General features: G+C 46.9%; 1 protein-coding gene across 5 annotated transcripts in view; it reads left to right on the top strand.

Annotated features, from left to right (window-relative positions):
• NIN (ninein) overlaps nucleotides 1–27,865 on the top strand; it is a 101,387-nt gene that overhangs the window by 17,722 nt on the left and 55,800 nt on the right. For all 5 annotated transcript variants that reach the window (XM_083166210.1, XM_083166209.1, XM_083166213.1 and 2 more), the window contains exons 3-5: nucleotides 1,558–1,639; nucleotides 17,085–17,254; nucleotides 25,988–26,027. In XM_083166210.1, the coding sequence (XP_083022336.1) occupies nucleotides 1,558–1,639; nucleotides 17,085–17,254; nucleotides 25,988–26,027 (292 nt within the window). The remainder of the gene's footprint in view (nucleotides 1–1,557; nucleotides 1,640–17,084; nucleotides 17,255–25,987; nucleotides 26,028–27,865) is intronic.

Genomic DNA, 27,865 nt, shown 5'->3' with positions numbered 1-27,865 from the left:
AGAAAGCGTTTCATGAACCCTATATTCATCCAGGCTGGGTGCAATGGATAGGCAGGACAGGCTCCTGCATACGGCTGCACGTTCCACGGGGCACACAGATCTTACGTTCTCTTTCGGATCACACAGATTTTATTCCGGTTATGCAGAGTGAATGTGTGTTTTGTGGGGCAGTTTTATATGCGAGTCTCCTCCCTGTTACGTCGATATTATACAACATGATCCAACCCGCTGGGGATGCAGAACTACGTAGGCAAATGACCAGTGCCTGAGCGGGTACATGTGATCAAAGTGCTGTAATGTGTCAGGCTGGTTCTGGTATAACGGATCAACCGCATCTAGTTAGATGCCTGAAGATAGTCGACGGCGTCTAGATCAACAGTAATGGGAGTTAGACGAGCATTAGATCGATGGGACTGTGATTGACGGTCACAATGTCGACACGGGTTTTTCATGGTTTTTTGAGGCCTACGTTGACCTAGGTCAACATGGAGCCCAAATAAGTGCACAGTATCCCCTCGCAATGCACGTCATGCTTCGGGCACAGTATCTCACGGCACTCAGAGCACTATCCTAATCTAACTATGCCCACTTGGATGGTAAAGTATGAACCAAGTTGGTCTAAAGCAAAAAAAAAATGTGAAAAACTCTTGTCCACCTTGTGACCATCGATCACGTTCCCGCCGATCTATCGCTTGCCTCAAACTTTAATTGCTGTGGACTATCTTTAGACGTCTAACTAGATGTGCTCGGCCAAGAAATTGTCGCGCAATCAGCAGGCAAGTAGGTGGCAGCGGTGGTATGCAAACTGATGCAGCTGTTTCCAGAAGACACCCCCCCCCCCCCCCCCCAATACGTTCCTATGTTCACTTCTCACCTCTTGTCTGTCTGAAGTCGCAGCGTTAAGCTGTACTAATAGACTCCGAATACGGGCAGATAGCGTCAGCGCTCATTGTCTTTCCCTTCCAGCTGCACTTCTGCCGCGCTCCGCACCGTTGCATCTTGTATTAAACAGATTAGATTGCGCGCCTAATTTATGGCTGCCTCCATGTTATCAGGCGCTTGCCATGTAGTATAATCCCTTTGGGCTGTATCTGATCTGGTCACGGTGAAATAGCTCCAGGACTCATGAGGAGGCGCCATCTGTCTTTACGCACGCAGCTGTGTGACGCCGAGCCAGTGCCCAGATTGCATGGGGAGACATTCCAGCGTTGTCGCGCTCTGTCCAACACCCCAGCAATTACCGCGTTTCGTGAAGAATCTTGTATTATTGTTTTTTTAAATTTATTTATTAATAAGTTTGCATTTAAAAATAATGAGGATTGAGTTAATTATCTATCTATCTATCTATCTATCTATCTATCTATCTATCTATCTGTCATGACTGTAACCTATACTTGTGTGTAGTGACAAGTTATCCCCTTATGGTAACTGTTGCTGCTCTGTGGGTTTGTAGCCAGTATGTAGAGACACTTGGGTTCTGATAATCAGACCCCTGAGAACAATATTCCGGAAGGGAAGATGCAATGTACAGTAACAATGTCTTCTTTCTATTCGTAGATTCACTTTGACCAGTTTAAAGAAGCCCTCATCGACGCATTGTCCAACACGCTGTCCGGTAAAGAGAGCGGCCCCGATTCAGGTAACTTATCTGCCGATCGGTTTAAACGATGGCTTCTGATTGGCCACCATGACTTTTTCAATCCTTCCAGTGACGTTAAAGGGGAGACATCGCTCCGATTTTAACGATTATCTGGCACAGTCTGTAAGATGATAGCCGTAAGCTAATTGGGGGACGTCTCCACTTTATCGCTTTGAGTGGTGATAAAACACTTAAGGCCCCATGGCCTGGGCAGTTTGGGCTCTTTTCCCGGGTTTGCAGCAATTAATTAGAGGAAAAGTTCCCGATTGCAGTGAATGACCGCAGGTGCGACGCAAAGTCCCGCGCACCGGATGCAGAAGCTAACTCCATCTCTGAATAAGCATTCGGTCAACAATGGGAAGGTTGACAGTCAAAAGGTCAACATGACTTGTGTTGACAGGTGGTATTTATTACCCTCCCATCCACTATGGCATAGAGGGACATTATAGCAGTGTGCCGAGAGCAGCGAGGCACCATGCCAGAAGCAAGGGGACGCTGTACACTTACGTTGGCTTATGTCCACATTAGGGACAAAAATAGTGAAAACCTCATGTCGGCCTTTGAACTGTTGACCGCCCCATTGCCGGCCCATCCCGGGGTATGGTGCGGAGTAAACGGGTAATCCGGGTCCATCGACTCTGGTCCCTTCAAAGTATGGAGGAGGCAGCGCTGTCAGCTCCAAGCGCTGCCTCCTCCCCCTCATCTCGACGATGCGCCGTCACTCCCCTCTCCTGGGTGACATCACAAGGGGAACTTGCATACCACAAATGCCGGGTCGCTACTGGAATGGACTTGGGTCCTAATTCCGGGTGCGACACCAGTATTGGTGGTATGCATGGGCAACACCTATACAGTCCAAATCGAATGCGTTGTGCTTGCTGTTCCATTCAATCCCAATCGAATCAAGATCGAATTTAGGGCAAAATCGCACCGTGATGCATTGTAATACATTGTATTTATTTCTGGTATTGCACTTCTTGCCGGAACAAGTGAAATCAGCCCAAATCAAGTTAGTGTATGGGAGCCTTATGACTTTTGAAAGATCCGATGCAGAGGTGGTTTGCTGCACGTGTGTGTGTGTGTGTGTGTGTGTGTCTGTGTGTGTGTTACTGAAATGGACCAGAAGTATTTGGAATGTTTGCCATACTGAGCTATCCTTGGGATGGGTACAAGTCTAAACATGAAATACATGTGCGTTTTATATGCACCTTGTACGCACAGCCTTAGGGTCACATACAATACTAGTTACCTGCCCGTCAAAATGACAGAACAAAGTAACAGCCTGTTTATTAATATTGGAGGTTTTTAAAGCTCTGTACAGAATATATTTATCCGTCTTAATGGAGCTTTAAAAAAAAAACAAACAACAAAAACAAATATATATATTTCATTTTTTTTTTACTTTTTATGTATTTGTGCTATGTATCTTTGTTCTGCTTGCGCGGTTTCCTGGCTCCAGGTACTGGATGCTCTCCGGTCGGGCTCCCCAGCTGCTGGATAATTATTGACTTTTCCAATTAAACGTGCAAGCTGTTTGCATTGCAATGACTGAGTGAGTTTGGTTTACGTGTGTTGCCTGGCGACCAGGACTCATTAATGGTTACATATAGAACACGCGTCAGCCCGTGTTGTGTTCTCAGAAATGAATTGCAGGGATTTAATCTTTTGGCTGTTGTACATACAGTAATGGCTACGCATGGGGGGGGGGGGGGGGTTCTAGGAGGAAGTGTCAGGGCTGTGTGTGTCCCATCTGTGCCGCATTCATAGCACTGGTGATTACATAGGGAGTAGCCAAATGGAGGAAGTCAATTTGTGCGACACTCGCAGTGTCGACTATAACATTGTCGGCACCGTACAATATGCCGACACGGTACTAATCTTAGTTAAGCGACCTCTGAAGTTCATAACAAAAAAAAAATAGAAAAGTGAAAAACTCATGTCGACTTTTTGACTGTCGACCTTCCCATTGTTGACCTAATGTATGTTGACCTTCATACAGTCAACCCATACCTGTCAGCCCCCTTCTTACCAATCCCATGCCAATGAGGAGAGGCAGTGTGGCCTAAGACCCACAGGGCAGCCAGCACTCAGTGTGTGGGTACCGGGGAGACAATGGCACCCCCTGATCTCCACCCATGTACCGTATGTTCCCGTTTACTATATTTTCTGTGTGTGCCCCTCACACGGACTGTTTCGCAGTCTTGTATGATGACCCATGTTGATGTCATCTGCTGTCACTTGAAACGGTAGTAGGTGGCATAGCGGGTGCAGACGGGTCTAGTAATAGTGTGGGGTAATGTTCATTGTAACACAGATTGGTCTGTAGCTCTGAAATACAGTCCAGACTGTGCTAGAAGCACCACAGCAGAAAGTAACCAGAACAAGGGCCACTAGGTAAGTTGGTGGAAACACTGCAGTAAAAAGTTAGGAAATAGTTTCCTTAGCTGTTATGTAGTCCCGGGTATCCAGCCTCTGCTCTCATCCTGCAGTGGGGGGGGGGTTTATGTAGTCCCGGGTGTCCAGCCTCTGCTCTCGTCCTGTGGTTGGGGGGGGGTTACGTAGTCCCGGGTGTCCAGCCTCTGCTCTCGTCCTGTGGTTGGGGGGGGGGGTTATGTAGTCCCGGGTATCCAGCCTCTGCTCTCGTCCTGTGGTTGGGGGGGTTATGTAGTCCCGGGTACCCAGCCTCTGCTCTCGTCCTGTGGTTGGGGGGGGGGGGGTTTATGTAGTCCCGGGTATCCAGCCTCTGCTCTCGTCCTGTGGTTGGGGGGGTTTATGTAGTCCCGGGTATCCAGCCTCTGCTCTCGTCCTGCAGTGTGGGGGGGGGGGGGTTTATGTAGTCCCGGGTGTCCAGCCTCTGCTCTCGTCCTGTGGTTGGGGGGGTTATGAAGTCCCGGGTGTCCAGCCTCTGCTCTCGTCCTGTGGTTGGGGGGGTTATGAAGTCCCGGGTGTCCAGCCTCTGCTCTCGTCCTGTGGTTGGGGGGGTTATGTAGTCCCGGGTGTCCAGCCTCTGCGCTCGTCCTGTGGTTGGGGGGGTTATGTAGTCCCGGGTATCCAGCCTCTGCTCTCGTCCTGTAGTTGGGGGGGTTATGTAGTCCAGGGTATCCAGCCTCTGCTCTCGTCCTGTGGTTGGGCGGGTTTATGTAGTCCCAGGTGTCCAGCCTCTGCTCTTGTCCTGTGGTTGGGGGGGTTATGTAGTCCAGGGTATCCAGCCTCTGCTCTCGTCCTGTGGTTGGGGGGGGGGTTTATGTAGTCCCGGGTATCCAGCCTCTGCTCTCGTCCTGTGGTTGGGGGGGGGGGGGGGGGGGGTTATGTAGTCCAGGGTATCCAGCCTCTGCTCTCGTCCTGTGGTTGGGGGGGGGGGGGGGGTTATGTAGTCCAGGGTATCCAGCCTCTGCTCTCGTCCTGTGGTTGGGGGGGGGGGTTTATGTAGTCCCGGGTATCCAGCCTCTGCTCTCGTCCTGTGGTTGGGGGGGTTTATGTAGTCCCGGGTGTCCAGCCTCTGCTCTCATCCTGTGGTTGGGGGGGGTTATGTAGTCCCGGGTATCCAGCCTCTGCTCTCGTCCTGTGGTTGGGGGGGTTTATGTAGTCCCGGGTATCCAGCCTCTGCTCTCGTCCTGTGGTTGGGGGGGTTTATGTAGTCCCAGGTGTCCAGCCTCTGCTCTCGTCCTGTGGTTGGGGGGGTTTATGTAGTCCCAGGTGTCCAGCCTCTGCTCTCGTCCTGTGGTTGGGGGGGTTTTCCTTCTACAACAAGAACGGCTCACCCCCACGCAGGTGCTTGTTCACTGCACAGCTGCCTCCTGTAAGGCTATAGTGTGCTGCATTATAGTGATACCCTGCTACAGTACTCTGCAGAGACCGGCTCTCGTTGTGAAGAGGCCACTTACCCTCAGACAGCCAGGATAGATGGACACGCACAAGCTCTTCAGCTGATTGCAAGCTGTGAGCTCGCACACCGGCTGCCCCATGAATACAGGGCTTAGGGGCTGTTCTCACACACATTTCCCAGCCTAATCAGTGGTCCCCAATTAGGTGCATCCTGAAATAATAGGCGTCTGGTGTAATGATTTATATTGTAGGCCAGGAAATCATTTAAGGAGTACATGGGAGCCTCAGCGGCTATTCCCCCAGTCACAAGAGGACTCCTGTATAGAAGCCTTGCAGAATAGGAGCGCGGATACTTCCCAGCTGCCCCCCCTAAGTGCTAGCTCCGGTATAGAAGTGCCGGCTGCAGATAATGATTGCATAGAACTAACATACAAATAAGAGATATCACTGTTATATACATCAAGAAATATAGCAACCTATTAAGCAGTTGGTTATCAGTAATGCCCTGTCAATTATTGCTGCATTGTCTTAGATTGCAATTCTGATATCTCAGTCCTGAAGGTAAAATGCATTATTCTGATGTATATGAATGTAAGCTCTCAGGAGCAGGGCCCTCTGCCCCCATGTGCTTTTCTTTGTCGTACTTCAACCATCTTCTATGGCACCAAATCCTGCAGTTTTCTGCCACCCTGATACTTATGTCAGTGCCCTCTGCTGATGCAGCTGTGGTTATGTGCCCTGTACTTGTCCTCTATTGTATACAGCTGTAAGTCACTGTCTCCTGGGTTATGTACTATGTAATAGGGTACTGCGGATCCCTTGTTCTCTCCCACAATAATACTTATGTCAGTGCCCTCTGCTGATGCAGCTGTGGTTATGTGCCCTGTACTTGTCCTCTGTTGTATATAACTGTAAGTCACTGTCTCCTGGGTTATATACTGTGTAATAGGGCACTGTGGATCCCTTGTTCTCTGCCCCCTGATACGTATGTCAGTGCCATCTGCTGATGCAGCTGTGGTTATGTGCCCTGTACTTGTCCTCTATTGTATATAGCTGTAAGTCACTGTCTCCTGGGTTATGTACTATGTAATAGGGCGCTGCGGATCCCTTGTTCTCTGCCACCCTAATACTTATGTCAGTGCCATTGGCTTATGCAGCTGTGGTTATGTGCCCTGTACTTGTCCTCTATTGTATTCAGCTGTCAGTCACTGTCTCCTGGGTTATATACTCTGTAATGGGGCGCAGCGGATCCCTTGTTCTCTGCCCCCTGATACTTATGTCAGTGTCCTCTGCTGATGCAGCTATGGTTATGTGCCCTGTACTTGTCCTCTATTGTATTCAGCTGTAAGTCACTGTCTCCTGGGTTATATACTCTGTAATGGGGCGCAGCGGATCCCTTGTTCTCTGCCCCCTGATACTTATGTCAGTGTCCTCTGCTGATGCAGCTATGGTTATGTGCCCTGTACTTGTCCTCTATTGTATTCAGCTGTCAGTCACTGTCTCCTGGGTTATATACTATGTAATAGGGCGCTGCGGATCCCTTGTTCTCTGCCCCCTGATACGTATGTCAGTGCCATCTGCTGATGCAGCTGTGGTTATGTGCCCTGTACTTGTCCTCTATTGTATATAGCTGTAAGTCACTGTCTCCTGGGTTATGTACTATGTAATAGGGCGCTGCGGATCCCTTGTTCTCTGCCACCCTAATACTTATGTCAGTGCCATTGGCTTATGCAGCTGTGGTTATGTGCCCTGTACTTATCCTCTATTGTATACAGCTGTAAGTCACTGTCTCCTGGGTTATATACTATGTAATAGGGCGCTGCGGATCCCTTGTTCTCTGCCCCCTGATACTTATGTCAGTGCCCTCTGCTGATGCAGCTGTGGTTATGTGCCCTGTACTTGTCCTCTATTGTATTCAGCTGTCAGTCACTGTCTCCTGGGTTATATACTCTGTAATGGGGCGCTGCGGATCCCTTGTTCTCTGCCCCCTGATACGTATGTCAGTGTCCTCTGCTGATGCAGCTGTGGTTATGTGCCCTGTACTTGTCCTCTATGTATTCAACTATAGTCACTATGTTGCTTATTCTTTTGTGTACTCTGTCATTGGGCGCTGTGGATCCCTTGTGGTGCCATATAAAGAAAGAATAATGATAATAATACATATAGGCAATCAATATTATTATTAGTATTTATATACATCAGTATTTTACAGTGTAAGAGGTTTACTGGTCAGATGGTTCCATCCAGAGTGAGCAATGCTGGGGCCAGGACCATCAGGATACCTGGTTTGTGGCATAAAAATAGCTTGATTTAGAGGTGAGAGGTGGGAGGGGGGGGGGGGGGGTAGTGAGCTTTATTTATTTTTTTATCGCAGTCCCATCTCCAGGACCCTTCCGCTGCAGGAAACTTTGATGCTGTTATGACCTCACCAGGTGTCCGGGTAGTCCCCCACCCAAATCGAACACTCTCTGCACATGTTACATCTGCCCCACCTGCAGTGCAGCATGGTTTTGTTCACTTTGATAGCAAATTTGTCCCGTGATCAGGTCTGAATCCGGACTTTAGCTCCATGCACACGGTGTGAGCGTAATTACGGACAAGATGAGTCTCCTTCATCCATTCCAGGAGTGACAGCCGCCTCCTCTCCTCTCCCGCTGTCCGAGATTACAGGAGCCTCAGCTGGTACTTTGTTGAATACGCACCATAGTCCATTACATTTTAGATGTTCATCACCCAACTATCGGCTTCTTCGTTCCGCAGCGTGAAGCCAGCAGATTAAACTGTAATATGTATTTGATTCCTCCCCCCCCCCCCCCTCGTTATTGAGACTGCTGGAAACTCTACAAACACTTCAGTGAGGCCTCTCCTAGAAATACTGAGTATAATAGACCAAATCCCGCTGTCTGTCCTCGCCCCATCCTCCTAATGGTTACCATTAACGTTGTGCCTATAAAACAAGCACATTATTTGGGGATATTTATTTACAGCCGTTTAGCAGAGCCCGCCTGCACCCCGGGTCTGCGTTTTATGGGCCCCTGCACACGCTGCGGCTGGTGATCATGATTAAATTTGTTCATTGCTAATAAACGAGGGAGATTAATTTAAAGCTGAGAGGTGAGGGTTGCAGCTTGTGACCTCCCAGTAGCTTCGAGGGATCGGAGATTGAGGTAGGGAAGGGCGGGAGCTGGAAAATGGGTAGAATTTAATTTCGTACAAGGCTGCATGCTGCCTATAATTACAAATTAGTGTTTTGGCTCCGGCTGCACCTAGACTTTTTTTTTTCTTTCTCGAGCTGTAAAACCTTTTACTCCGCGATTAGCTGCGCCAGCCTGGGCCGCGTCTGCAACGCCACAGGAGATGTGTGCACGTACATCCAGTCTACTTTCACATTAAACAACCCTTGGCATGACTCGGTAGTGCCGCTTGTCTTTATTTATTTATTTTGTAACATTTTCTGTCAAGTAGCATCTTGTTTGCAAAGCAGAGCATAAAGGACACACAAGCAGCTTCTACGGATTAAAATGATAGTCTGTATTCGGTGTGTGCAGTTGTATCTGCGTAAGAAATGGAATGTTATTGTTTTCCAGGATAACACTGTCACATTCCATTTCTAATGCAGATACAGCCGCAGTCACACACACACATACACACACACATACACACACATACACACACACACATACATACACACACATACATACACACACACACATACACACACACACACATACACACACACACACACACATACACTCTCAGTATAGAGGGGTGTGGAGCATTAGGTCAACATGCTGAAAGGCTGACATGGGCATTGTCGACAGTCAAAAGATCGATATGGGGGTTTCACTGTTTTTTTACCCAAATGTTGACACAGTCGACATGGACACTGACGTGTAGCGCCGTGTCCCCTCGCATGGCCACACCCTAGTGGATGGTAGGTCATGAAATAATGCCTGTCGGCTCAAAAAACATGTAAAATCCCATGTTGACCTAATGCTTGTGTGGACCTAATGACCTGTAGACCTTGTCCCATGTCGACCTAATGACTGTTGACCAACACGCTGTCGACCAATTGACCGCATCCTGTATAGACATGGAACATTTTTTAATCAGCAGAAGCTGCTTTTGCACACTGGGCCTCGCTCACTCGCAAAAGCAAATTTTCACTGTAATGGAAAAAAAAATGTGCACTGCAGGTTGGGCAGATGTAACGTACAGAGAATGTTAGATTTGGGTGAGTTATTTTATTTCTGTGCAGGATAAATACTGGCTGCTTTATTTTTACACTGCAATATAGATTTCAGTTTAAAGTACAATCCCCACCGAAATCTTGTCTGCACATGTTACATCTGCCCCACCTGCTTTGCTTTTGCGAGTGAACCAGAATCGGTGGATCAAGATGTGCTCAGTTAATGAAGAGCTGCTGCCAATTGATACCAGTTTAGTACGAGGCAGCAAACACATTCGCACACCTTTGCATCATTACTGTACTCAGCCCGTGACTTAGTCCATGGAGTGTTCCACCTCTGTAAGCGGAGGGAGTAGCGAGCACGGACTATGGGGTATATTTAATAACGGTCGTTGTTCATCGATTTAAAATCACTCTTAATCGATGTTGGGCTTCCAGGTCTAAACAAAAACATTTACAGACTGATTAATTTTTTTAGATTCATTTTTTAATGTTAGTAAATGTAAATGTTCTAGACCTGGAAGTCCAACATCGATTAAGAGCGATTTTAAATCGACCTTCAGTATACACCACAATGCCAGTCATTTCCGATCGTAAAGCGCAACGGAATCTGCTGCGCTATATAAGAAACTGATAAAACTGACATTTAGAAATGTAGGGTTTTTTTATATATATATTTTTTAATTTATTTTAATTAGTGTTTTAATAATCTAGAAATTGTGGGGGGTCTGATGTTCTGGGTTTACCCATAATACCAGGATTTCTCCTACCAAATCTCCACGATTCCTGACTGTAAAATTCACTCTATAAAGTTGCAATAAAAGATGATTAAATCAGGATTTCCTGGGCTGCTCGCCGGCTTTGTTCCCACTCTGTAATGCTGTACAGCTATTATGAATTTGGATAAGGAAACACTAGTGTCACACCGAGCGCCTCCACGCGCCCCGCTGCTCACTATTTTATAGATACAATGTATTCCAGCCAAATAAAATACTTCTCAGTGTTGGATATTAAATAATGTATCTGGTGGCCTCTAGATAATACACTTCAAGCTCACATCTCACTATTAAAGGAATAGGTCGGCAGGAAGGGGTCTGATGGGTTTTTGAAGTGTTCTGTCCAAAGGGGGGGGGGGGCGCAATCTCCGCTCCCCATTGATGTGATAGCTGAATACATCTTTTGGTGGTTTTTTTTAATCACAATTAAACCTCAACCCCCTGCCCCCCTCCCCCTGCCAACACAGAAACACACTCAATCTTTTTTTTATCCAGGATCTTATTAATTTTCCATCGTCCAGACGTTTCTTTTGTCCTTGAAACTCACGGTGGGATAGAAATGAATATGAATGTGTAACGTGCATCACCTGCAGACAAAGCGGCTGATACAGAGTTGATTGACACGCGGATTTGCGGATGTATCTTGCGCCAGATCTGGCGCTGCCCGTATCCATCTACAGGCGATAGCACGAAGTAGGCCTGTCCTTTTTCATTTCTACTTTAGGATGAGTTATTACTGGTGGCTAATGGGGCACCCGCATGCATGCTAGGATGCTGAGGGTGGGTTGATGGAATGGTGGTCTGCGGCAGAGAGATTTGCGCACACATAATTAGACCTTTTTGCCGCACAAGACATAAGGCTGGCGCAAGTGCCCACAGATAATGGGCCAGATGCCCTAAGCTTCAAAAGTGATAAAATGGAGGGTGATAAACAGCCAGCCAAGCTCCTACCTGCCATGTCACAGACTGTGTTTGAAAAAATGTCAGGTAGAAGCTGATTGGCTGGTTGTTTATCACTCTCCATTTTATCACTTTTGAAGTTTAGTGCATTTGGACCAATGACTGCTATAAAAGCAAGGGGGCTGGCAGGGCGGCCCAGGACTGACAAAATTGGCAGGTCTCCCCATCCTCTGCTCGGACTCTGGCGTGCGGTTAACTTACTGCTTGCATTGGCCCATAGTACCCAGTCGTGTAGCTATAGCAGGGATGGGGACCCTCTGGCCCTCCCAGCATGCCCTGCAACAGTGTTGCTATTTGGCCATGCTAAACCTGTTGCAGGGCATGCTGGGATGGGTACTCTTTACCTAGCACGGCGCCCACGATTTTGATCGTGGGCATCGCAGGTAAAAAAATCGCAGGCATTGAATGCACTAAAAATCGGGTGCGACGCAATCGACGCGATGCCCGCGATTTCCCATAGGGAACAATGTTAAATGTCTCAATTGACCCGATTTTCATGTTCAATGCCTCAATTGACCCGATTTTTCCATAGGAAACAATGTCAAATGGCCCACAGAGGCCAAATAGCCACCCTGAAGTGTGAAATGTCCCCCACAATTGTTAACGCCACCCCACGATCAACATCAACCCAAAGCGTGGCGAGCGGCGGCGGTACGCGTCCTACGACCTTTTCATACCCCCACTATCCACGTCGGCGTGGAGTTGAGAATAGAATAGTGTGGCGAGCACAGCGAGCCACCGAGCCCGAAGCGTGGCGAGCGCACGCGGATACCTTCACAGGTATCCGCGTCCCCTCGCGGGGCTAGCTGCGCTGACGTCCATGAATTGTGTGGCGTTAGCCGTCAGTCTGGAGCCAGTGTGATCGATATCGCTGACCCGCTTGGTAAATGGAGCGTTATATCCGGTTTCTGAATTAACAACTGTGCGAAGATGAAGAGGTCGCGGCATCCTGTTGCCTGCACCAGGCACAGAGCACAAGGACAACCTCGCCAGTGTTCCGCTCCGGTGCAGCTGGATCCGATCTGTTATTATGGGATCATTCTGGTGACCGCTGATATAAGCACTCAGCGGTAGGAACCTGGTCAAAGTTCTGTCATCAGCAACAGTGGTACAATTACTACAATCACTTCTGAGAATAGTAATGTCAGTGTGTGCAGTGCAGATGGTACAGTAGTTACCATAGGTCCACCTTGTTAGACCATGTCCGGCCATGGGGTCACTCCAGTTACCCGCGGGTGCGACCAGAGCAGCACTCTATGGCAGTCTGACCTTGCACAGACCATCTTGCAGACCCTTAGGGCTATTTCACATGGTCCGGCTCCTGCCAGGCGGTGAAACCCCGCACAGCCAAGAAGTCGTGCCGCCCTCTGGAGTTTACAATGGAGGGGATGGCCACAGCCCGGCAGCCGTCCCTTCCAGTGGTGGGATGCAGCTGCAACCGGACGGCCGGGCCGTGGCCATCCCATGTGAATGACATTTGTGTCCATTATTAACTACTGTGTGCGGCTCGGCTTCCTGGCCGTGCGGGAATTTGCCGCCCGGCAGGAGCCAGAGCGTGTGAAATAGCCCATAGGGCTGCAAGTAAATATGTTCAAATTCGATGCAAGATACAGTGATGTCACCGCCACCGATGCATCAGCGGGTAATTAGGTTCACTAGCCACATTGGCACCGGTATGGGTCATAAGTTCGACTACAGTAAGTGAAGGTTGACCACTGAAGGTAGACAGGGCTCAGGTTAACAATGGGAAGGACGAAATTAGTTTTTCATGTTTTTTGTCCCAAATGTCGACATAGTTGGCATGGACACCGTCTAAGTGCACCACATCCCCTGCTTTGGGCGAGGTGCTTTGCTGCGATCGGCACGCTATTACCACGCCCTAGTGGATGGTAGGGTATGTAATGCCGCCTGTCGGCTAACAAAAAAAAACGTGAAACGTTTGGACTGTCTACCTTCCTACTCTGTTGACCTTAGCTACGTCGACCTATTTCAGGTGTCCATCTATGCACCTGATGACCTTTAGGGGTCTACCCAATGTATGTCGACCTTATTTGAGTTGACCGAATCCCTTTGCACCTTGGGTCTGATTTCAGATGTGGTTGGAATGAGCCATTGCTGCTGCTTACGTAGCGCTCCGATTGGGATGGGTAAAGTGTCCGGCGGGGCCTAGGCACCATGCCGGACGCACGACTAGCAAAGCGAGCTACACTAGTTGTCAACATTGGTACACAAAAACTGAAAATTATGTTGACATTTTGAGTGTCGACTTTGGTTGTAGACCTTTTCAATCCACACTCCTCGGAACAGGAATTGAATCGGACCCCCTGTTAGTACATAACCCTTTGATGCTCTCACACACCTGCTTGGTCTGAACTGTGTTTTATATCAGTCCTATGAGGTTTTATGTCTCCGATTAATATAGGCAGAAGTCATCTGGTCGGATTTTAGGACCTGGCTGTTTTATTTGTTCTCCGGTTGTCTTGTGATGGATGGGGTGGTGGTGGGGGGGGGGGGGGGCAGTTAGATATTTGCCTTGACCCAGAATAAGGACTCCCGCTTCTCATTACCGCTACGCAATTACTGTGGTGTCCGCTCCCATTTATTGTTCATGATGGATGTAAAGCTGTCTAGGTTACTAATGAATGTAATGCCCCTTCTCTTCCCGTCTCTTGTATCCTGTGTGATTAGTATTCTGGATTATATGCATGTCTGTTGTTATTTGTGCCTATACACCTGATTGTCCGCTAATTAGCGGGCTTGGAACATTTGTTTTTTTGTGCATGTGTAACAGTAATTACGCCCCTGCAGGATCAGACCCTTCCCCCATCATTCCTTTCCTATTTCCTGTTTTCTCCTAATTTCCTGCTAACTTTAGCTTAATCTTGTCTTCAGTAACCATGTGATAGACGGTAGTGGGAGTCTTTATGGTACAGAGCTATTATTTATTTATTAACAGTTTCTTCTATAGCGCACACATATCCGCAGCGCTGAATATTGAACAGTCACATCAGTCCCTGCCCCAGTGGAGCTTACAATCTATATTTCCTACCACATGTACATGCACACACAGACATTCTAGGGTTAATTTTGTTGGGATTAATTAGCCTACCAGTATATTTTTGGATTGTGGGAGGAAACCGGAGTACCCGGAGGAAACCCACGCAAGCACGGGGAGAATATACAAACTCTGCACAGTTAGGGCCATGGCCCCTACACCCGAAACGATTCCCTGACATTTTCTAAGCAATCTCACTAGATCGCTTAGAAAATACCCATACATCGCTCCGTGTGTAGGGGCCATGGCGATATCGATGTGCGGCGCTATCACCCGGCAATTAATGTCCAGCATTCTGGATAAATCTATAACCGCCAGAGTCAGTATTCTACATATAGAACACCGGCCCTGACAAATCGTTCAGCACACAGCGCTGACACAGCGCTGTGCGATCTTGCTGAGCGTTCTGAGTGATCTAGCATCGCTTCAGAACACCACTCAGCATCTCCCGTGTGTAGGCTCCTTTGCAAAACATGTTACATTAAGAAGGGATGTGGGTCATTAGGTTGACGCGTGAAAAAGGTCAACATGTGTTTTTTTGGTGTCTGTCATCGTGGACACCCATAAGTGCCCCGCGTCCGCTCGCCATGCCTGGGGCACACTATTATAATGTCCGCTTATGACCACTGGTTTGGTAAAGTATGAACAAATTGGTTTGACAAAAATAAAATCATGAAAAATTCATGTCGAAATTTTGACTGTCGACCAATAGTGGTGTAACTTTTGACTGTCGACCTAGACAGTCGCTCTAATGGCTGAATACCTTAAGAACCAGGTTTTATGCTTAATGTTACCGCAACATACTGGCCAGTAAATTTTCTAAAGCTTCTAAATTTTTTTAATGATGTTGCCCATAGCAACCAATCGGTTTCTATCATTTCTCTGTCTATACGGCAACAAGGAGCTCTCGCGATCTGACAGTTTTACATTCCCGCCGGTGCCTCCTTCTGGCCCGCCATATCACGCACTTGCGCTTTAACACAGATGCTTTGTTTGAAAGTAGCAGCAGGACGTGACGATGGCAGTGTGCATTTCACAAATATGTCCTTGTTGAATAATTTAGTATACGTGTGTAGGCCGTAAAGCAGGAATGTTCAAACTATGGCCCTCGAGCTGTTGTGAAACTACAAGTCCCATCATGCCTTGCCACATTTTTGCTATTAGGATAAGCTAAAACGAAGGCAAGGCATGCTGGGATGTGTAGTTTCACAACAGCTGGAGGGCCACAGTTTGGACATGCCTGCCATAAAATATGGAATCGCGCAGAATGGTTCTTTGCATGACGTTAAGTAAGCACATTGCCGACATCCATGGAGAGAACATGCACATGTAGTGTGACGCTTCAGCATGCTTCCACATTGAGGCGAGGAACTGGACAGCACAGAGTACAGAAACGGCGGTCAGGGGCAGAGCACGTAGGCAGGGGGTCTGACGCATGGTGGGAAGATCGTATGGGAAAAACAAAAATCATAAAAAAATGGTAGTGTAATGTTACACCCATAAGTGCCCCGCATAACATTGTTATTTATTCAATGTTATGCCAAGTTTTGTCTCCCTGTATTGTTCCATTGTACGGCGCTGAGAAACACTTGTGGCGCCTTATAAATAAAATTATAATAATAATAATATCCTCACAGCGCTAAGGTCAGAAGTGTAATTATGTTGTCTGTGTGGAGTTTGTATGTTTTCCAACATTTTTTCCAAATCCAATTAACCCGACTGATCTGAATGGCCTAGTCTCGGTGCTGCGATTCATACTTGGTGACGCTATATAAATGACACGAATAATAATGGCTGGTGCATAATTCATATACTGAATAGCAAATCGCTATGCTTTATGCATACTGTACACTAGCAGCCGTGGCAGAATTCTGATCCGAAGATACGTGGGTCAGCATGTTGGCGCAGATCCGTTATTTATGTATGCATTTTTTTCTCAAATTACACCCAGCTAAGCGTCTAGCCCTTTAAGGGATTCTTTACTGGAAAGTGGGCTGATACTGAGGGGGACAATTAATAGGATGAGAGAATCAGAAAGTGAGAGATTTGGTAAAACATCTCCAGTTTTATTTTAAAGCGGCAATCATTTACACTGCAAAACCAGTTTGATTTTGCAGTGTAAATGATTGTCGCTTTAAAATAAAACTGGAGATGTCTTACCAAATCTCTCACTTTGATTCTCTCATCCTATTAAATTTCACCCTTAGGGTTCTGGTTGCAAGCTTACTGGGCCTCACGTGTGAGTAGCCAAGTTGGGCGGCTGCACCTCTGTGGTCAGAGCACCTTGGAACGTTGGCATGGGGGATGGTAATCTTTTAGTAATGAAGTGATTATATTTATTCCATGTAACTGGAAAGTTCCTCTGAAGCTACTCTGGTACTGGAAGGTAGAAGTATTGGTACCACCTACAGAGCTGGTGGAGTTGCCTCCAGGGTAACCACACGGTCACCTTCTGAAAGTCGAGTGTTCTGTTTCATCAGTAACTTCCTTGTAATTAAACAACCTCCTTCTGAAGGGATTCTGCCTCATTATCTCTTTTTCCTGTTACAGAAACTCCGTTATCACCAAACGCCAGAGGTGCTTTCATCGATCTCCTTGAACCGCACTGAAACCTTTTTTTGTTTTGATTTCTGAATGTAGATTGCTCCCCTGAAGCCCAGCCCAAATATATCAAGGATGGGAAGCGGTACGGCAGGCGCTCCGTGCCGGAGCTGCAAGACTCCCTGGAAGAGTTTGATGAAGAGACTGTAATTAAACCTGAGGATGAAGGGACGAGGTCTGCGCAGGGCAGCCCCAGGAACTGCGATGAGGTAATGAATAGGGAGCGGGGGGAGGTTTGTCTTCATTTTGGGGGTGTACGTGGGGGGAGGGGAGGTTTCTTCTCTGAAATCTGGTTTCAGCTCGATTGCCATTGTAAAAAATAAAGGTCGCCACTTTGTGCTTTTTTTTTTCCCATCAATGCGCTTGAACTCTCCGAATTACTGGTGGTAATGTCTTGTAGCATAAAGGATGTGGGGCCTTATTCAGTAAGGATTGCAAATTATATAAGCTGCTCGCACAGGAAATTCCTGTCTGCATTTGCGATCCCCCGTTCGCTGTTTTGTGTAGCGATCGCAGGACCGGGTCCTGCACAGCCTCTTCTGGTTGCACCATACTTTGGTGCAACTGTTTTTTATTAAATAAATAGGACACACAAGCAGTTTCTGCTGATTAAAATATGTGGCATGTCTATATTCAGTGTGTGATGATGGCAGTATCTGCATATGAAATGTTATGTTACAGTGTTTTTCTTGGAAACGAACATTCCATTTCGTATGCAGATATAATTTTAGTCAGCAGAAAGTGCTTGTGCTTCCTATTCACTACGGAGTCACATGGGGCTCACATTACTGCTGTGTTATTGCAGCCATTTGCCTCGTACAAAGATGGCATGGCCACCAGACAGAATTACTGTCAACATCGAGTTAATATCATTAAACTTACTGAAACACTCAAGAAAAAATTAACATATGATGAATAATCGGTACTTGTTTCCTAGCACGGCGCCCATCGTATACCACTAATCAAGGTATGCGATTGGACCCGATTTTCGGGTCCTAAGAGCCGCACTGTACAATTTTAATATCGCATCGCATGCCATTACAATGGCATGTGATGCAATTTGTAATTGTACAGGCACCCTGATGAGTGATTACTATGTTAAATGCACCCCAATTGTTAATGCCACCCCACTATCAACGCCAACCCGAAGCGTGGCGAGCGCAGCAAGGCCGGGAGAGGCGGCGGTACGCGTCCTCCGACCTTTTCATACCCCCACTATCCGTGTCGCCGTGGAGTTGATTTTATATAGTGTGGCGAGCCGCCGAGCCCGAAGCGTGGTGAGGGGGCGCGGAACACATGTTAAGTAATCCGCGTCCGCTCGCCACACTATATAAAATCAACTCCACGCCGACGTGGATAGTGGGGGTATGAAAAGGTCGGAGGACGCGTACCGCCGCCCCTCGCGGGCTCGCTGCGCTTGCCACGCTTCGGGGTGGCGTTAACAATGGGGGCGCATTTAACATAATAATCACCCATCAGGATGCCTGTACAATCAAAAAATCGTTTTGATCGCATTGATTGCATCGCATGCGATCGGGTCACATGCGACGTCAAAACGGCATAAGATTAAAATCGTGGGCACCGTGCTAGGAAACAAGTACCGAATAATCTAATACATTCTGAATATTAAAGTATTAACCTGCAGATTTAATATATAAAAAGGAAGAAACTAAGGTTCAATCTCGTCCCTTCCCCCGACCCTGGCGCCACCCTCCCCCTCCCTCCATTCACACAGACCTTTGTAATGCTGTACACTGCACAGCGTCCATATACATTGTACCGTTCCCTTTAGTTTTCATTAAAAAAATAGTTTATCAACAAAAAGTCAGTCTTGGGGGATTATAATACTGTAAAAATGCACAATGTGCAGAAAATACACAGGTGGCAGCTGGAGTCAGGATGTGACTGCTGATTGGCTGCCTCTCCCATTGCGATATGCTGCGATTGGCCGTAGGGGGCCTCTGTATACTGCTGAATATTTGTTTTTGTTTTCTAGTGCGCTTTGTGTCGTACACAGCTGCTGCTCACACTGTGCTTAATTATGCTTCCTCTCCCGAGCTCGCTCGTCCCCGGATTGGCCTTTTTATAACAGGAAGGCTTGTGAGACTGTTCCTCTAACGGAGGGCCGGGTTTTAAATAACGTTAATTCTCCTGAACTAAATGACAGTCCTGACACGTGTTGTTTAATGTCTGTCGTTGATGTTATGCTACGCCATACTCTTCTGGCCAATGGGGAACTTGCCTGGCCATTCATCTACTGTGTGACTCATTAATATTGCAGCTTCTCGCACGCAGCGGGGTGAGAGGATTCCACGTCTCGCATTGCACGTATAATTCTTACGCTGTCCAACTGCAGACGTATCCAGTAATATGCCGGCACCAGCCGCATCTGCTGTGTACCCCATCCTCCCGGCCTAGCTCAGTGTCCACGTCGCAGCCTGCTTGATTAAAGCTTAGAGCAAGGCTTGTGTCACAGTTACAATAATGGACACCAGGCCGCCTCTTGCCCACTCCGTAAACGCCTCCTGTCTGCCGGACACGGTATAAAGGGTCGACCGGCAAAAGATGGAAAGTGTCTAGATTGATCCCAAATGGTCAAAATACTTGCCATAAGAAAAGGTTGACGTGTTTTTTATGGGGGTTAATTTTGGTGTCAATTTGTAGATTTGTGAACAAAAGGTGACCGCTCCCAATCGCATTCCGCATGTTAGTATGGTGTGGGGAAATTATAAAAAAACAACAATTTGGATTTTTTGTATGTCGACCATTGTCATGTCGGTATCCGGGTCCAGGGTTGACAATTTCTAGGTCGACCACTATTGGTCAGCAGTGACTAAGTCGACATCTAAGAATGGTTGACATATCTTAAGTCAACAATGATGGAAGGTTGACACAAGCTTAAAATGGACATGGTCGACACTAAAGGTCGGCATGAGTTTTTCATGTTTTTTTCTTCTTTAGATCAACTTGGTTCATACTTTACTCTCCAAGTGGTCATAGAGTAAGAATCTCATAGTGTGGCGGCACATGGAGGCATCGTGCCCTAAGCATGGCGCGGGCTGCAGTACACTTATACGGTGTCCAAGTTGACACAGACAGCAAAAACCGTGAAAAAATTTGATTGCCGACCTTAATCTTGTGTTCAGTTGTCAATGTTGACCGATGGTCTGTAGACCATTCTTCAGTGTTGACCCAGTCTCTGTCAGTCTAGATATTGTTGACCCCCCTATACCATACCCATCATGTCTCGGGATGCGGTCATTTGGTCTACAGCATGATGGTAGACAGTCATTAGGTTGACACCATTAGGTTGACATGGGTCTAGGTCGACATAGGAAAAGGTCGACATGGTTCTACGTCGAAAGTTCGACAGTGTCTAGGTCGACATTCAATGGGTCTACATGGGGTTTTTTCACTGTTTTTTGAGCCGACAGTCGGTATTTCATGCCCTACCATCCACTAGGGTAGGGCTGGGCAACACCGGCCCTCCAGATGTTGATCCCAGCATGCCTTGCATCAGTTTCAGCATGGCCACATAGCAAAACTAATGCAAAGCATCCTGGGATGTGTAGTTCATTAACATCTGGAGGGCCGGTGTTGCCCAGCCCTGTCCATGTCGACTGTGTTGCCATTCAGGTCAAAAAAACTATGAAAAACCCCATGTCGACCTTTTGACTGTCGACCTTTTGACTGTCGACCTTTTGACTGTCGACCTTTTGACTGTCGAACTAGTGACCTGTCGAACTAGTGACCTGTTGAACTAACGACCTTTCGACTTATAACCATGTCCACCTTTTCCCATGTTGACCTAACGGTGTCGAACTAATGACTGTCGACCATCATGCTGTAGACCAAATGATCCCAACCCCATGTCGGCTATATGGTGGTAACCTATTGACCCCCTCTTATTACTTGCGAATAAATAGTATTACCGTATCCCACGGAACGTCCACCCTTTGGTTTCTGCATTGTTCCATGTTGACAGGTGTTCAGGCCCCCCAACAGCCTCCCCCTCTAGGGGTGTAAAACCCTTTTTTAGTGGTGTTTTTGTCATACTCTTGATGGGTCACCCCCTCGCTTGTATCCATAGCGCCAGGCAATCACCGCACAATACACCGGCCGCACACCTGAAGCCGTGCGCCCAAGCTAATACCTATTGTATTCTGTGTCCTCTCCCGGTGAGAAGTGACTGACACTTATTGTGTTTCCACGCGGTGACTTTGATGTAATAGTAACGTCTATGTTACAGTGTAGGTGGAATCTCTTTCCTTAAAACGGTGAATCACACTTCAAACAACATTGGCTCTGTTCCAAGATGTGTCTCGTGTTCCATCGTTAATATTGCAGGGGTGGGGGGGGGGCGTTGGGCTGCTCATCAAGGCGCGGTGTTGAATTGCGCTCCCTTTAATTGTAACAAAATGGATTATGTAAGTAAGGGGGGGGGGGGGATAAAAGCCGTACCCCCCCCCCCCCCCCCCAGCTATTCCTGACTCGCAGCCATGCGGATCTGAAGCTGGAATTTTGTACAATAGGCATTTAACACTTGAGCGAGCCTTAAAGGAAAGTTGTCTCCATCAATTAACATATTGTAATTATATAGCACATTTTGAAAATACAGTTTTATATCATTCCAGCCATTTGTTCTAGTAATGATTACATGGTAAGTTATTTATATTGTCTTGTAACGGCGTTGGCGCTGAATACGAAGCGCGAGGGGGATTTGGGAGCTCAGGCGCACCAGGTAGTGACGGCAGCTTTCAATGTAACTTTGGAGCGGAGGATTGTAAAAGTAATTAAAGTTTTTTTTTTATGTTTAAAACACTAGAACGTCACATACAGAATGAGGCAGCATAATTACCCGGTTTGGGATCATTTGGTCTACAGCAGGATGGTCGACAGTCATTAGGTCGACATGGGAAAAGGTTGACGGGGGTCTAGATTGACATGGGAAAAGGTCGACATGGTTATAGGTCAAAAGGTCATTAGTTTGACAATGTCTAGGTCGACAGTCAAAAGGTCGACATGGGGTTTTTCTTACCTGAATGTCAACACAGTCGACATGGAAACAGTTTAAAGTGCACCGCATCCCCTCACAGTGCTCGCTATGCTCGGCACACTATTTTATTCTCCCACCACGCCCTAGTGGATGGTAGGGCATGAAATACCGCCTATCGGCCCATGTCGGCTCAAGAAAACAGTCAAAAACCCCATGTCGACCTTTTGACTGTCGACCTAATGACCTGTCGAACTAATGACCTTTCGACCTAGAACCATGTCGACCTTTTCCCATGTCAACCTAATGGTGTCGACCATCATGCTGTAGACCACATGACCGCATCCCAATTACCCTATCCTCCTAGCTATATAAAGGGGAGTAAATATACATCGGTACACGCAAGTGTCACTTTTAAACAATAAATTTATAATTATTGGGCGTGAGTTTGTAGAGACGGGGACGCCAGCTGTAACTGACACATTCCAATAGTAGCCTATTGCAGACTTTATTGTAAGTTTTTATATGTTGTATTTGTATCAATTTATGATTGTATCTCTGGTTAAAGTTGCTATTTGTTTGAAAGCGCTCAGGGCCCTGATTCAGTGTTGCAATATTGTGCAAGTAAAATTTTTGGGTCTGTTTAAAACAGACCCATTTTACTGTCCTTTTATCATTGCATTATTTATACCATTGTAGGTGTCATGTTGTGTTATTAATTGAATGCAATATTGCACAGGTTCTCAAACTCGGCCCTTCAGTGTACATTTTTTCAGTTCTCACAGAATCACAAGTGAAATATGATGCTGTAATCTCCCAGCGCTGGCTCAGACCCCGCCTCCGGTGACCTCACCCGCCGGCATTATGGGGACGCTGCGTAAAAGGAGTGAAAAGCCGGGTCCAAAAACCCTGGTGCAACGCGGTTTTTACATGTAAAAGGGGAATCATTAATGTGTTATTTGTTACTTCTAGCGACCCGCCCCGACTTCGCACGGGAAGCACTAATTATCTATAGCCAGGTGACTATGGTGGATGGATGGGGGCGGTCATGTGACGAAGTTTTAGCAGATATCTATAGGTACAGGGCCAATGGTCAATCTGGTTCCGTTGCACAACTTTGGTGCAAATAAGCATCACTGGTGATCCAACCTTCAATGTGTTAATACGTACGGTGGCATTCCGGGTGGTTCCAATGAATTTAAAAATTCAATCGGATAATTGACGGCTTGTTCTTCGTCCATTACTGTGGCGATCGATTTGTATTTGACTGTTTTGCCCGGCAGTTTCAATTGAATTTGCTCATTGAGCTTGTTGACATCATTTTTTGGTGCCAAAATTGCACGTTCGCACAGCCAATCCGGATATTTGTAGTTGGTTGTTAAATTTGGGAATACCTTGTCAACAACGGCTTGAATATTCAGTTGGCGCGATCAATTTATTGGCAAAAAACAGAAACAAAAATTCTGTTGATCCGGTCGCCACCAAACTTCACAGGATCTCCCGCTGGGCTAATCTGAAGATTGCCTGAAAATTTCATGAAAATCAGTCACGCCTTTTTGGAGTCCATAGGGAACATACACACATTGATTTATATATATATATATATATATATATATATATATATATATTACTTACATATGCCAGTTCCGCCTTTTCAGTGGTCACTAACGCTCGGCTACAGCAGTCGTTCATTTTAAATATGGAATTTATTACCTTCTCGCTAGCCAGACTAGTACTAGGCCGCCCATATTAATTTTGTTCATAAGCTAATAGTTATCCAGCTCCCCACGGGTGTACAGTCACCGACTGCATAATGAATGTGCTTGTGGCCCCGCTGTTTAATATTAATAGTCCACCCATCCTTATTTAATCAGCGAGAGCCAGCACACATTCATTATGTAGTCATTCCTATTTCTTACACCCATGGGGAAGATGCTTAGTAATAACTCGCTGGGATGCGCGCCTCGCATTCTGCTCGTCAACCTCCTTTAATTGCTTCCCGGTTTTATTTAAAGAATTTACGATTTATTTTGGATGGGGGTAAGTTAATGTGGCACGGGTGATAAGGAGCGATGGTGTCATTAAAGGCCTAGTTCCGCACGGATAAAATAGGTAAATACATATTAATAAAATGTCTAGAGGTGATTTGTACTCACAAGCTAAAACCTAATATGTCATTTCCAAATAATCATTATTATGATCTATTGAGTGGAAAATAGAAGAGCTGTATTGATTGGTTCATCCCTGTGTGCTGAGCGATCTTACTGAGCGATCTAGCATTGCACAGAAAGCTCAGCACATCTCCCCGTGTGTAGGCCCCTTAAGTGAATGCCTCTTCCTTCAGCTCCTTTATATAATGTCATCGGTGTGAGGGTGGATGCTTCACGTGCGACAGTGTAGGCGGCCATTTTGTTGTCTTCAATAGTATTGCAGCAGTGAATTTACTGGGAATCCGAGATACAAACATTACCTTGTAGGCGTCGCTAACGCCTACGGAATTTCTAGCCTTCGGGATTGGTTCAGTCCACAAAATGGCTGATTCTCATCCATGTCATGAGGAAAAGATGGACACATTATAGATGTAGGTTTTGTACGCAGCGGAGACCCCCCAAAAATGGGGATATCTTGGCAGTGAAAAAGTGGTGGGGATGTACCCTATTTCTCAAAATTGAGGCTTGTCGCCAGGGGATACAGTTACTAGGTTGATGGTCGAAAGGTCAGCATTAGTTTTTTGTTATTTTTCAGAAAACAGGCGGTATTTCATACCCTACCGTCCACTACGGCTTGGTGGAAGAATATAACAGTATGCCGAGTGCAGCGAGCCATGTGAGGGGACGGTGTTCATGTCCACTGTGTCGACATTTGGGGTGAAAAACTTGCGGCAACCTTTTGACTGTCGACCTTCAGTGGTCGACCCAATGTATGTCAACCTTCATTGAGTCGACCCTTTGACCCAAACCCGTCACCAGGGTGTAGGGGGAGGGAAGAGGCCGGGATCTCCATTGGAGGATGGAGCGCTCCGGCCTTCTTTCTTGTATCTGTGGCGGTCGGCACGCAGCCGGTGGATGGTGTTGGAGATGATCCGATACTTTGTCCTGGGACTCGGTTCTGATCAGTAATGTAGGAGGAGGTGCGAAGTCCTCCCGCTGCATTACCACATTAGTACTGTGGCTGCTGCCTCCATGTAACCAGCAGTCCTAGCTTCCACACCGCACTGTGGGTGAGGAAAAGAGAACGCGTGACCTGGGCCATAAGAACCGGCCGCTTACTTTACGCCCTAGTGAGTTCTTACATTAGTCTCCTGTCCTGCCGGGGAACAAAGGTCCAGTTCTTGGAGCAGATGGCAGAGCGCCTGTAACTTCTGGCTTGTCAGAGCGTGGAGCAGTGAGAAAATCACACGACGTTCAGATGCCGTCTTATACTACAATGGGGGGAGACCCCTGACCATCTGCTACGGAACGCTGCAAAGCCTGTGCGAGTCGCACAAAAGACCCTCAAAGCTCCCTCTCTTTTATGGTTGATCGATGTAATAAGAGTGACACACCCACCCCACCGATCCAGCTGCCGTGACAATAGCAGTGTGTGTGTGTTTGTAATATGTGTCGTCCTAGCAACCATTTCTGTTTGCCTTATGGTCTTGACACACTTTGGCGCCTTTTTTTTGTTGTTAGAACATCACTGACCTATGACCTTTTGAATCTTTTCTGTCAAGTAAAGAAAAAAAAAAGTGCCATCATGACCCGTCTATGGTAATATAGGGGGAAGAGCGTGCCTGTAGGATGAGGTCACCGAGGCAACCGGTGAGGGGGGTAATCTGTGATTATAGGGGGCTGGCTCAGTGAGCAGGTGCTCTCTGCCGGGGCACCACGCATAGCTTTTGCTGTTTTACTCACTGTCTGTAATGTTATAACATACGGGGGCTAATATTCTGCTTTGTTTCTGTTTCCAGCTTTGGAAGAATGAGGATGAGGAAGAATATGAGGCTGAAGGTGAGGACGTGGTAATGTGACACAACGCGCAATGCTATAAAGTCATTCAGTGACAAACATTAAGCCTCTTTTTATTATTTTCCTTTTCTTTAATGCACCGATTCATTGTAGCAGCCTTTTGGGGGGAGGGATGCACTAACATCTGCCGCCCCACATCGCCGCCATTCATAATAATCGCATATGTTAGTATTAGTAACGCAAAGGACAGCTCCTGCGATAAGAGCTGTCCTTTGCGATGCAGCTTCGGAGCTGGACCTCCGGTTCCGAGACAAGGGAATCCCTCTGCGCTGGTCGCAGGGTATGCTGGGAGGGATCCGCGACAAATCGCTCAAACAGCGCTGCGGAGAGAAACCCATAGGCTTCTATAGGGTGTCACCAGCATTTGCTGGCAATTCCCTCCGCAGCGGTACCCAGGCGGAGGACGTTTACTGCATTCGAAAATGCAGTAAAAAGCCTGAAAATGTGGTTCCGTTTAGAGGATCCCGCCCTTTGTTTGGATAACATCCTATATAATAAAAGGCTAACGGGGCTCCTCACCTCTATGGGGGGAATTCAAGTGTCAAGCGCCACTAGATGGTGATCGATGGAGCAATTTAAGAGTTGCTCCCTTCGGGTGCAAGCAGCCGCCCAATTACTACCTCAGAAGAAATTTCCGATAAATACCATTCGCGCCCTTTCTTCTCCTCACATGGCAAACACGGTCTACCCAAATCGGGCAAAACAAGGAATGATCAGGAAGCCCAACAATGGCACCATATTGACAAATCGGAATGTACAAGTCTTGTACATACAAAGTATGAACAAGTCGGTTTAAAAACAAAAATCATGAAAAACTCATGTCAGCATATTGCTTGTGTCGATCTTTTGACCATGTCGACTTATTTTTCATGTGGCGTCTGTCTGCCCATCGAACAATAGTGGTTGATGTATTGGCCATCGGCCAGGACACTGTATAGACCTAATGATGGAATAGCATTTAATGATGCCAGGGGGGAGGATTTAGGATTTCCTGACACATTCCCTATTATAGGCCTACTTGCCGATTTCGGTAAGATCCCTTCCGGGAGTGCCTAGAAGCGGAGAATCCAAGGGCGGAGTTGGGGCAAATCGCCATAAACGCATCACCACTACCCCAGTGTAGCAGTGATGGCACCGCGATAATGCGGAATGTAACAGATGACATCATCGCTGCCTTTCGTCCCACCACTAGTGTAGAATTGGAGGGGGTCCACCTTTGCTGGCGACCATGTACTAATATAGGCGATTAGTCTGGCGATCACCAGACAATCGCTACTAAGGGGGAGGTCACGTTGTTTGGAAGAGAAGGACTAGATCGACACTTTGATAATAATCAACAGGTAAAAGAATTATGAAATCAAAGCCAGCAGACTATTGTGTAACGACCTGGCCTGGGCTGTGTATATCTGTTGTATAAAAGAACAGGTTGGTCACATATTTGGCACCGGGACATTGCGGAGTGACGATAAAGCAAAGTGGCCATGAATAAAGCCACAATACACACCGTACGAGCCCAGCGCCGTTCCCATGCGCCACTGGTTACTTTGTAACATAAATACGTTCATGAGATTAGCGATAAAACCCATTGTGTTTGGAGTGTCCGGTGTTGCTGGGATATAAGAGCCGCCGTCCTCCCTGTTCCGAGTATCACTTTTCACACTGTTTACGGATTACAATTGGCCGCAATTATCCGCTCAAATAATTCCGTATTGTTATCGCTCTTGTATGTTTCATAAGACGGTAGCTCTCCGGTTACCGGGTGGCAGAGGATAATACTGTATGCTGCTTGTATCCGGCCCCTGGGTATCTGAGCTATGAAA

This window comes from Crinia signifera, chromosome 12 (assembly GCF_055691185.1).
Source record: "Crinia signifera chromosome 12, ASM5569118v1, whole genome shotgun sequence".
Lineage (NCBI taxonomy): Eukaryota > Metazoa > Chordata > Amphibia > Anura > Myobatrachidae > Crinia > Crinia signifera.
This window is presented reverse-complemented; position numbering and strand designations above follow the sequence as displayed.